This window comes from Oncorhynchus mykiss, chromosome 21, assembly GCF_057628025.1.
Source record: "Oncorhynchus mykiss isolate SJ-2025 chromosome 21, ASM5762802v1, whole genome shotgun sequence".
Classification (NCBI taxonomy): Eukaryota; Metazoa; Chordata; class Actinopteri; order Salmoniformes; family Salmonidae; genus Oncorhynchus; species Oncorhynchus mykiss.
The window spans coordinates 37,678,575-37,691,125 of NC_143042.1; the positions used below are offsets into that span (position 1 = coordinate 37,678,575).

Here is a 12,551-nt window from a genome sequence, read left to right on the forward strand (position 1 = left end):
CATCCACATACCTGCTCAGAGCTCCTCTTCCTCTTGCTGGGACTGGGGCAGTCCTCATTGGGGCGAGAGGAGAGGTGCGGGGTGTGCCGGATGACCGAGTACTCCCCGAGAGGGGGGGCCGGTCTCTTCAGCTGCCCTCCCAACATCTTCCCTGGGTAACCCCTCTGCTGCACCTGAGCCCACATATCCTCACCCAGCGATGTCGGACCCCTGAGAAGATGCTGCTCCTGAGGGTCCACATACTGGCAGCGAGCCAAAGAGAGAGAGGAAGGGTTTAATCTTCTCTCCGAACAAGACATCCACCTTCCTCCTCGCTCACTGATAGGCCACTCGTTTATCGACACTACCTGTATGACGATATCATTGCCTCTTTCGCTCACCTTCAGTAGCTGATTGGGCCTGGGGGGCAGGCTGGCGGGAGGCCCGGGGCTATACCCGCCATGCAGACGGGTCGCGTGGTCGCTGGGCAGGGGTACGGATGGATGAGGAGGGGGGGGCAACTCGTACAGCTGACCCGGCTGTTCCCACGCCCTGTGAGGGGGAGGAGGGAGGTGTTGCTGGTCCGCTCTCTGGAGGCCAGGTAACATGGCCTGGGCCAGCTCCTGCTTCTCACTGCCACGCACCTGCATGGGCCTGGCGGGGAACAGAGACATGGAGGGAAAGAGTCAGGTGACTACAGTCTGGAGTCGTGAAGGCCTGTGATAAAGACCAGAGAGAATGGAGGAGACTGCAGCAATCTGATTCTAGTATGGAATACAGTACGTTGCCCAATGGAATATATGCTGGACTCACCCATTATTGAAGAATTTACTGGGATGGTTCAGTCCACCCATGTGACTGGGCGGTAGATGGGGTAGGAGCTGGTGTTGATTGACACCTGGCGGACACCTGGTAGAGAAAACAAGTGCAAAGGTCAGACCAGGGCCAAATTCTCTGAGACCAGACCAATTTGAAGAAATACAAATATTCATTTTAACCTAGAAGAACAATTAACAGTCGGAACTTGTGGACGTAAACCTCAAGGGAAGGACTACGAGGCTGAGGCAGTCAGTGTAGGTGTAATTAATTGACTGTTGGTGTGTGTGTGTGTGGGGGGCTGTCCATTGCCGTGGAGACTTAACATACCTGGCAGGTATGTGGGCGCCCACGGGAGCCCATGTTCCCCGGCTGAGTCCGTCCAGAGGGAAGGAGTCCCGTGTGCCACGCCCGCCAAACTGCTCTACTGCGTGATGCATCCAGCCTGGAGGGAGACAGACGGAGACAGGACGCAACACACACACACGTTCAACACACAGGGTACGTGTAACAAACCCGCACACAAAACTGTGGCACTTACTTGTGGGTTGCCCAAAAAGCTAAGTATTTCAGACTTTCGACTCACCACACTAGCTGCGTCTGTGAAGCCCTCCACCGCAGCACAGAGAAGGCCACGCGCCAACACCGAGGAAGACCCTCGACACGTCAACAGCACCAATACAATACAGCCAGTTGAACTGGAGGGAGGGAGAACACGATTAGACAGAAATATGGACAGAGCAGTCAACACATGCCGGTAGGTCTTCCATGACATAATTCAGCGTGTGATGTAGAACTAGACAGGCGATGGGGTTGAGACTGGCGAAACGGGACAGAAGAGAGAGCGGCGCAAGGAGGAAGTCTAGCAATGGAACATTTTGCTGAGGAATGGGGAGGAGAGCTCACGCGCCTCTAGAACTAAAAATGTGTGCATGGAGGTGTAGGTGGAGAGAATCTAGTGTAGAAACGGTTTCTGCTGCAGTAAAAAAAACGGCCAATTTAAACAACTTTTACACCAGTCTGGTGTAGTCCAGTCCAGGTACCGCAGGTATTGACCCCTGTGTCTGCCCATCTCTGTCAGTATTTGCTAGTGTACTCTGGTCCTGCTGTACTGTGTCCCTGCCCCTAGGGGGCGATGTTAGCTCTACTGTAGGATTATTAGCAGAGCAGATGGCTCTGGGGGAGTTAGCAGACCTAGGAGAGCACACGGAGGTTACTGTAATCCTTACAGACTAGCCAATGGTTCTGTGTGTGTGTGTGTGTGTGTGTGTGTGTGTGTATTTAGTGTTCCGTGTGTGTTGAATCCACCTGGTTTTAATCCCATTAGAACAGGCGTGATGGAGAAGGAGAAGGCCCAACAGACCGTCTGAACAGGATTGGAGGATAGATTAAGAAGAAAATTTTAAAAAACGCTCTTCAAGGAAGGAGAGCGAGACAGGCGGACGATGAGAGCACAGGCTGACGATGAGAGCACAGGCTGTCCTGCCTGGATCTCACACCCACATGGCAGAAATGAGCCTGGCATATAGTCACACACACACACACACACACACACACACACACACACACACACACACACACAGAGAAAAAAAGGCCATGATCCAAACATAAAGACATTACCTACAGTGGAACAAAAAAAGGAGACTCCTGCTCAAAACAGACACTCACTGTGAGCCACTCTTGCTCAGCAGAATGCTCCCCACTCCCCAGTCAGTGTTGCTTCCCGAAATTAGCCCTACTAGCGTGTGTAGTGGGTCTATCCCTCTTCCTCTCCCTCTATAAAAAGCCTAAGGAGAAGATATTTCAGGCGCTTCGTTTTTAGCTTCCATAGAGACGGAAATAAAAGACAACACTTGGCCATGCTGACGCGCCCCCCCCCCCCCCCCTCTCTCGGTGAGCGTGTGTGTGTGTGTGTGATCACGATGCACCAGACAGACACACACTCATGTAAAGAGAGCCCATGACCAGATGATCATAAACAGCTCTGGCTGGGGTTAACATATTCCCACAAAAATACAAAATGTTCACACACACTCACCTTTCAAAATAGCACCGAGTTCAAGATCCTCTGCCTCGTCGAGTCTCAGCTTCTACAGCCAATCATCTCTGGGATTTCTTCAGCCCTGGACCAAAATCAGAAGAACGAGACAATGTAATAATCAAACCGGCATAAAAGTGGATCGCGACCACACACACACACACAAAAAAAAAAAAAACAGTCTGTCGAGCAACATCTGCACACATGAAACGAACACAGTCACAATTACACAAGAGCTCCATCAGACAATATCTGTGGTCTTCCTGATGACAAGGAACAGAAACCAGACAGTAGCCAGACCTCTCTAACACTGCCTTCACCTGTCAGTCAGAGCCGGGAGACAGACAGGGACTAGCAGTTTCAGTGTGACTGTAGCATCGTCTCCCTCTCTCTCTCGCTCACCCTCTCCCACGTTTACTAGGAACATGGAGACTGTTGGAGGAGGAGAGGAAAGAAAGAAATCAGCCCTCTGCTCTTCCTCTCCTTTACCCTGTATGCGTTGTGTGTGTGTGGAAACCCGGGTGAGGGCTTTCCACACACACACACACACACACACACACAGGGTGTGCTTGTCATCAACTAGCACATGTGAAACAAGACAGAGAGGAGAGAGAAGAGACAGGGAGAGCAAGAGAGGTGGAAAAAAAGGGAAAGAGAGCGGTCAGAATGAAGAAGGCTGCAATTACACTTTTATACAGGGTGTGTGCTGTGGACTGAGATGTGACAACCACTGACAAGAGAAAGAGAAAGTGAAAAACAAGCAGCATAGGGAACTGAACACGGGAGAGGAGAGTCAAACATCACTCTATTGTATTAAAATACACCGAGACCCGTGCTTGTTCACGTCTTTCTTCCCTTTTATGTGACAACTGATCAGATCTGGAAACGGAACTTGCCTTGTGTGTAGAGACAGTATTCTTACATTTGGTTGTCTGTCACTAATCAGTAATGCTGTGTGTGTGTACTGTGATACTCTGCATCCGGGGGACCGCAGCACGGGGAACCCCCGGAGAGTGAGTAAGGGCCACGCCGCCAGTGTACAGGGCTTACCCCAAACTACACCCCGCCTCCCCTATGACGCCACTTACGGTCAGGTGACCGGGGGCGTCGCTAGCGACGTCGTGATGTCACAGGGTATTTCTCAGGCGGAATCGGTCGGTGGTTAGTGAACTGGTGTTACGGTGAAATAGAATGCGAGGTAGGTAGATTGCCATAAAACCCCGGCCTAAGAGAGGAATCCCCCAAATACTGAGTCGCAGAGGGGGAGGGGCAACAAAACACACATTCTGTTGTGGTGTTGCCGATTTTCCTAATCAAGCCGGGGCAATTCCAACTAACTACGTTGAAGTTACCACATACACACACCCCTCTAAATCTCAACAGTACAAATATCATTACAACTAAAAATCTTGCTCAACATTACAATGTCATAATGTATGAATTCTCCCTCGGTAGCCCCCTTATGTCACCTGGGTTACAGTGAAACCCCCATGGCGACAGACGTCAAAGACAAGTTCCAATCAACGCCTCCGTCGTTCTGGTTACCTCATCACTCACACACACACACACGTGGCTACCGCTCTGGTAGAGGGAGGCAAGGCTAGGGGCATCGCTATTCCAAGTAGCAAACCATAGCCCTAGTCCAAATCTCGAAAATGAAATAATCACTTCTGTGATATCACGGCGATCACTAGACAAGTACTAGAAGTCAGCTTCCGCCAAGCTAAAGGAAAAGCCCAGTGACCAAATCAATGACAAAAGAAAAGGCTCTAGGCCCCAGACTCTAGTAAGAGCCATCCCAAACACAGAACTCCCCTGCCAGCCTCATATAGTGGTTTGATCCAGAGCCAAACAGACAGAAGAGCTCAGTTAAAAATAGATAACTGACTATGGTAGAAACAGAGACACAGAGAGAGAGAGAGACAGACGACAACATTCAGACACTAGTTCCTGACAGAGGCCTGGAGATCAGTGAGGAACTTGATAAGAGCGATGCGAGGGGGGAGAGAGAGAGAGAAGCTTCCGGCGTGTCTGGCGGAGGGAGAGAGCGAGGGATGAGGGAGGGACACTAGTCCATTACATAACTGGCCCAGGATTGAGTTCTGGAGGAAACACACACACACACCGCCAGGAACAAGACAGCCCGCCTGCGTTCGTGCTGTTGCCAGGCTCCCACAGTGCGTGTGTGTGTGCGATGCAAACTAGCTCGTCACCATCGCATTTAAGCTTTTCCCACACACACACACACAACCGCCTACACACACACAGGGAGATACAGCCAAACACACACAGAACATCCTCCAGCAGGGATAGAGGGTCAGTTCAGGACAGAGCCAACTCTCTTCTACCATACTAACTATAGTACAGCACTGTAGCCCAGTCTAGATCTAGGGGTTTGGCCTTCTAATAAATAAACCAAGTGCTCCACATCAACCCCAGAAACACAGCAAACGCAATCTCTCACCCATTTACCAAGCCTTTAACTGTGACTGCCCACCCCCCCAAAAAAAATCAGGGTTGACAAGCTGAAAATTAGGTAGCGTTTCTATGCGCCAATTTGGGCCTGTTAGGTTTAGGACTCCGCCTAGCTTAATGCCCTCTGTTGGACTCAGCCGAAAGCCGTTTCCTCAGAGGTTAAAATACGTTCATATCCCGTTCTTTTGGAGAACTTGGATTGTGCCCCTGGCTGGAGTCGAACAGAACAAGTGCTGTTTCTGAGAGTCACGGATCACACTCTGGAGAAGAGCCTGGCCCAACACCCTCATCTGGACCCCCTCCCACACCGTCTAATGACAGACATGATGAACTGTTCTACACTACCGCACACAGTCGAAAGTACGTCAGCCGCTTTGGGCTGTTTGAGAAGATGGAAACAGCAAGAGCTGCTTTGGGCTGTTTGAGAAGATGGAAACAGCAAGAGCTGCTTTGGGCTGTTTGAGAAGATGGAAACAGCAAGAGCTGCTTTGGGCTGTTTGAGAAGATGGAAACAGCAAGAGCTGCTTTGGGCTGTTTGAGAAGATGGAAACAGCAAGAGCTGCTTTGGGCTGTTTGAGAAGATGGAAACAGCAAGAGCTGCTTTGGGCTGTTTGAGAAGATGGAAACAGCAAGAGCTGCTTTGTCTAACTGCTATCGCACCTGTGCTTTGGACAACTGTCAGTGTGTGTGTGTGTGTGTGTGTGTGAGTGTGAGTGAGTGAGCGAGTGAGAGAATCTCTCACGGTTCAGGACGGTTCAAACAGAACTGGCGCACGGGTGTGACGTTTAGAAAAAGGAGAAGAGAGAAGAAGCTGGTATGAGATCAGACAGGAAGCTGCCGTCAGAGTTTCAGGAAGTAGCTAGGCCTCCCTGAAGTGTATGTGGGTGTGGATGGCTTGGGGAGGGGAGAGGGAGGGGTAGTGGTTTCCTGTGCAACAGATACTGTGTGTGTGTGTGTGTGTGTAAACGAAAGTGTTGTCTAAATATGTGAGTGAGAAACTTGTCAATAGAAAACAAATAACAGGGGTTCATTTCTAAAACCTTTGAATCCATGTCAGACATGACGAAGTCCACGTGTCTGACCAAAGACTAAACCATCTAACACAGATAACAGAAATATATCAGAGGCAGGTCATTTAAATGGTAACTAAAGGCTCAAAGGCTATTTTTTTTCTCTCTCGTCTGTCAGCAAAAAAAAAAAAAACGTAAAAAAAAAAGTAAGGGTCGCTGACTGACGGAACCTTCCTCAACAGACACGTCAGCCACTGAGGCAAATGTCACTTGTTCTGTGGAAGAGATTTCTGAGGACTTTAGAAGAAAAGGAGGAGTGACGTTCGACCGGTTCTCATTTTCCAGAAACAGCGTGACTTCGAGAGAGACAGAAAGAGCCAGAGTCCATGCCTTCATCTGAACACTGACACGTGTGTGTGTGTGTGTGTGTCTCAGGTACACATGTGAAGCAGTGACTCAGTATGGGAACGTCTGAGACTGAAAACAGTGTTTGTGACCGTCTAAAAATGGGTTGTGATATTTGTGGTCGCTGATAACTGAATGATCACACGCTTTCATGTGCGACAGTTACGACACTTGATCAAAGACTCTCACTTTCCCCAGTGCCGCCACTTTAAAAAATTCCAACCCGCCTTCGGTTTCCCCGAACACAGACGATCACAACATCTCAGTGAAACAGCAAAACACCTTGTTTTCCCTGTATGTGGGGGAACAAAAATGGGACAGAACCATCATGATTAGTACCCCCAGAAACACACAAACAAACAGAGCAGATTGCTTCCGAGACAACGGTTGCCGTGGTTTCGGCGGCATGGTGGATGGTTAGTAAGGTGGAGAGAGAGAGAGAGAAACTACTTTCTCAAGAGAGACCTCTCCACCGTGTCCCATTCCCTAGTACAGATTGGTCTTCATTCCAAGAGCTGAAGGTCTGTGGTCATGTCTCCACTGAACAACAACATTAAGGTCCACCTGACCTTCAACACACGCCCACCTCTATATGTGTGTGTGTGCACGTAACAGAGCAGAGAACGTTAATGATCGTCAGACCTCGGACTGAACTTTCCCCAGCAGAGTTAATGCCAGATGAGGTACAGCTACCGTCCAGTCCGATGTTTGTAGGAACAGCTGGTAATTACACCAGTTCTAGTTATCTGAACAGACAGAAAGCACAGTGAGAATGATGCACACAGACATCTGTGTTTGTTATGGCGGATTGGACTGGTTGTTCATTTAGCCCAAAGAACACTGGACCGTTCACGGACTGGCCTCGCCTCTTTCTCCAGCTCTCACTACTTTTCTCATTCATCCACTCTCGCACACTTTTCTAATACGCGCTCTGACAATGTACCTGCCCCTAACACTCATTACTGGCCTCTCGCTTCGCTCTCTCTTTGCCAGAGTAGTTGGGAGTAAAAGTAGTCATGGGGGTGACAAGAACAGACCAAAATAAAAAGTCAAACAGGGACACACAAGTCTCTAGAACTTTCAGACAAACACAAAACACAGTCCCGAGGGCCTGACTGTCGTCACAGTTTTGACCCATCTAACACACCTGCCCCCAATAAATCAGCTAATCGGGAGCTTCAGTTTTGAACGCAATTTGATTAAATCAGCTGTGTTTGCTAAGGGGTGGCAAAAAAAAGGGCTTAGACCATCTATATCCCCTCCTGCATATTGGAAAGGCCTGGGTAGGTGGAGACAACATGTACACGTTTTCATCTTCATCCTTTAAGAGCTACCTGTTAAAACGTTGGATTGTTATCAAATATCCTGCTAGACGTTCAGAAAAGGAGAGGGGCTCGTGTTATTGTTTGCAGCAGGACTAATGTTCTGCTGTACTTCCTTGGTGAAGACATGACACACTTCGTTTCTGGTAATAAAAAAAAAACAAGACTTGGTGTGGTCTCTGACAAATAGTGGTTTCATCATCGAGTTAGTTCCCCTCACCTTTGACCCAGGTTACCACACGCGCACACACACCCAATATGACGATGTTCTCTCACGGGATGTAAAAGTATGTTAGGCAGCCACACAAACACGTCCTACATTCACTGACACCTTTGACACGCACACACCTGTTTCTACAACCAATCTCATGCTACACACAGCACCAACCATCTCAAAACACCATCTGCCAAAAAAAACTTCCATCACCTATACTGAGACAGACAAACATCCTGTTACCCAGTTTTTCTCCACTTTCATCCGTATGATTCATTTTACCTTTATTTAACTTGGCAAGTCAGTCAATAAAAAAATCGTATTTACAATGACGGCCTACCCCGAACGACGCCCTATGAGACTCCCAATCACGGCCATATGTCATACAGCCTGCAATACATGAGCCTCATCACTTAAATGAAACACGTTCTGCATCACAGATATATGGTGTGTGTACAACTTTAACCGTACATGTTCGTCATAGGAGTAGTAGAATGGGCGGTGATTGTTCATTCACTCGCATTCAGATCACGGGATGCGAATAAGGTGGGCGGGTGATTCAAGCCAGAGCAAGAAGCAGTTACTCGGCTACTCTTCTGCCAAGAAGCCAGAGAGCTGTAAGATAGGAGTGATAAGAAGAGCTTTTGTAAGCGGCTTTCTGCCTGTCCTAACTTTACAGCTTGATACTTCAAAGAATCCCAAACACAACACTCGTTACGTTTCCATTAATCGGAAGTGGACGTTCAAAAAGTTTCACCGACCCCATGCCAGCACACTTCGGTCCTTAGAAGGCTCGGTTTATTAAGGCCCATAAAATGCATAGGACCGAGTTGAGCTCTCGCATAAACGCTTTTATATTTTAGGCTACACTCCCGTCAAACAATTATAGGCTAACTGAGGAAAAGCACAACACTCGCCACATTTTCTCACGCGTGTTTTAATTGCTTGTCCTGGGCCATTTCTCATCTCTGACGGCTCTTCCAGGCAGAGGTGTTTTGAGACAAACTCTAAAACCAGACCAGAAACAGTACCCCTCCCCCTTGGACGATGCAAATTCCGCTGTGTGTGCGATGAAGGTCTGAGTAGGGGCAACCCATTCACTTTATAAAGCAGCCAGTCAACCTACCTAGCTCCCTCTGTCCTGCCCATCCCCACTCAACACTCCCCAAGTCAGCCCTTAGCTTAGTACTCCCACAGACAAAGGCATGGAGGAGGGGAGATCCTTTACAGAAGCATGTTCTCCCTGCATCTACAGCAACCGCTCTCTATCTGTCCCACAAACACACGCGGGATGCTGCTATGTTTCTGAACCGCTCCCCAAAACCAATCTTTCTACTGTCAAAATAAATTCACCAAGACGCACAACCATAAACGATCAATATATGAATACAAATTAGAAAAGGGGAATAGACTTGTTCTAATTGTCACATTCAACCCATTATGTAGACTGTATGACATGGCACATGAGCTATTATGGGAATTACAATAGGCGACGTATTCCAGATCTAATCGTCGAGACAGCCGCTCAAGAATGAACAAGGCAGCATGAGCAAGCAAGTCTTCCGGTTTCACCGAGAACTCATTTAACTGTTGCTACGCTGTAGCCTAACCATTCCTTGAATATCGGCTCCTCCACTCTGTCAACAAATGTCACTATTGACAATCCGTTCGCGTTATCAACACGAGCAAACAGAGGAGAAAACAATTCAAATCCAACGTAGACATTTACAGAAGACTAAATTCTGACGATTTACCCTGGTCGAAGAATAACTACAAACTCGTCCAATAACCAAAGAACTGCCAACGGCGAAATGTCTATGTCTCTAGTGTGGACACAGCGCAACGCGATACACATTCAAAATGGTACATTCCAATAGTACGGTACCAAAAAGTAACCAGCTCGAAAAGTGTTTCACATAAGAAAGTAGTTGTTAAGGTATTCACGTACAGTCGGTCAAGGAGTAGCCCTCGAGGATGTCGCTGAGAATATTCCCAAAACAACCAAGGATGGTTTCTTCGCAGGCTGTCGGTGTAGTGAATTTGGCCGAGTTTCCTCAATCCAGGCAGTAGATAGTTGGATCTGTATGTATCCGCGAGTTTCTCTCTGTGCAGATAGATGCCAGCTACTCACACAACTGACCCAGTCGGCAGAACGTTACAGCGTTCACTTCGTCTCACTTGCTTCCTTTCAAAGCTCTCATAAACTTGTATCACTTTGACGCCCGACTAATGTCTCTGTCTGGATTTGAAATGATTCTAGTGTCAGTCGACGTGCGAGATCATCTTTTTATTATTCTGTTTTTCTCCCTGCCTTTGCTCTTTGTACAGTCCGTGTCTCGTTCTTGCTCTCTCCCGACATAAGCCAGTGGGATCGGGTTGCGCTGACTGAGCCGAGCTGTGTTTTAAAGGGACAAGCCTCTTAGCTCGGTGCGCAAACTATGATGCTGTCAGTACAGAGGCACACACCAACTCACTGGCTGCTTCTTCCCACACACACACACACACACGCCCCTCCTGCTCCGTTCGTCCACTCGCTGACGTCACCGCACGTCCCCGGAATTCCCTGACAAAGCAAAGTGACACCGAATAACGACCGACTCTAGCCCCGCCCCCGACTACCGGAGAATGTTCCTCAGCCTTTGCCTCCGTGCTTTAAAAAAAAAAAAGTGGGCTCGCCTCGTGACTGACCTACCGGTTGATCACCCAGACAGCGTTTCCGACTGAAAGCCTATTTTTGGACAAAGTACTATCCTGACGCCATAGCTATTATATTCCATTGTGTACTTATTCTGACTAAGGGACTAAGGGAGGGAAAGCCACTATAGTATGACAGTCTTAACCTCCCGTGTTGGTCTAATAGCAGTAATATGATCTATAATCTATAATATAATACAAAATACAGAAGAATAAAAACATGTTTTGAACTGACTAAAGCATTTATAACCAGATATAAAGTATTTATAACATCCATAATATTGATGATTACTGATATTGATTCCTAATGATAAGTCAATGTATTTTCTCTGCCATAACATCCATATAGACTCTCATGGAGTTTCTTAACAATAATTCTGTAACAGGTTTCTGGGACGGAAATGGCTGGTCGCTCCAAACCCCCAGGAGTCACCAACATGGGTACTATAGTAATGCCAAACACATGTTCAGTTATTACAGGCAGCATGTGACACACACTTATATTTAGATCCACCACCTCAGCAGGATAGGAGTATGTCAACAAAAGCAAAGACACACACAACCACACAAGATGAGAGTTTGATGCTGAACTTTCCTCGTCCCCAAACACACACACACACACACACACACACAAGGTAGAGAAAGGCTTAGACAAGCAGTGCATTTGGAAAGTGTTCAGACCCCTTGACTTTTTCCACATTTTGATACATTACAGCCTTATTCTAAAATTAATTGAATAGTTTTTTCCAACACACAATGACAATGAAAAACAGGTTTTTATACATTTTTGCAAATGTATCAAATATAAAAAATTGAAATATTCCATTTACATAAGTATTCAGACCCTTTACTCAGTACTGTTAAAGCACCTTTGCCAGCGATTACAGCCTTGAGTATTCTTGAGTATGACACTACAAGTTTGGCACACTTGTATTTGCGGAGTTTCCCCCATTCTTCTCTGCAGGTCCTCTCAAGTTCGGTCAGGTTGGATGGGGAGCATCACGGCACAGCTATTTTCAGGTCTCTCCAGAGATGTTAGATCGGGTTCAAGTTCGGGCTCTGGCTGGGCCACTCAAGGACATTCAGAGACTTGTCCCGAAGCCACTCCTGCATTGTCTTGGCTGTGGGTCGTTGTCCTGTTGGAAGGTGAACCTTAGCCCCTGTCTGAGGTACTGAGCGCTCTGGTGCAGCTTTTCGTTAAGGATCTCTCTGTACTTTGCTCCGTTCATCTTTGCCTCGATCCTGACTAGTCTCCCAGTCCCTGCCACTGAAAAACATCCCCACAGCATGATGCTGCCACCACCATGCTTCACTGTAGGGATGGTGCCAGGTTTTCTCCAGACATGATGCTTGCCATTCAGGCCAAAGAGTTCAATCTTGGTTTCATCAGACTAGAGAATCTTGTTTCTCATGGCCTGAGAGTCCTTTAGGTGCCTTCTGGCAAACTACAAGCGGGCTGCCGTGTGCCTTTTACTGAGCAGTGACTTCCGTCTGGCCACTCTACCATAATGGCCTGATTGGTGAAGTGCTGCAGAGATGGTTGTCCTTCTGGAAGGTTCTCCCATCTCCACAGCAACTCTGTCAGAGCTCCGTTTGGC

The 12,551-nt window shown here is 47.8% G+C and overlaps 1 protein-coding gene across 17 annotated transcripts in view; it reads right to left on the minus strand.

Moving 5' to 3' along the window:
* kdm6ba (lysine (K)-specific demethylase 6B, a) overlaps positions 1–12,551 on the minus strand; it is a 153,804-nt gene that overhangs the window by 12,276 nt on the left and 128,977 nt on the right. For 12 of the 17 annotated variants that reach the window (XM_090214593.1, XM_090214587.1, XM_090214591.1 and 9 more), the window contains 6 exons: positions 2,834–2,918; positions 1,382–1,493; positions 1,126–1,240; positions 793–888; positions 381–633; positions 12–242 (listed from right to left, as the gene is read on the minus strand). In XM_090214593.1, coding sequence (XP_090070719.1) covers positions 12–242; positions 381–633; positions 793–888; positions 1,126–1,235 — 690 coding nt within the window. In that variant the 5' untranslated portion in view covers positions 1,236–1,240; positions 1,382–1,493; positions 2,834–2,918. Of the gene's footprint in view, positions 1–11; positions 243–380; positions 634–792; positions 889–1,125; positions 1,241–1,381; positions 2,162–2,833; positions 2,919–3,153; positions 3,266–10,207; positions 10,877–12,551 lie in introns of those variants that run through there. The other 5 variants (XM_090214588.1, XM_090214589.1, XM_036957924.2 and 2 more) reach the window with 4 other exon arrangements.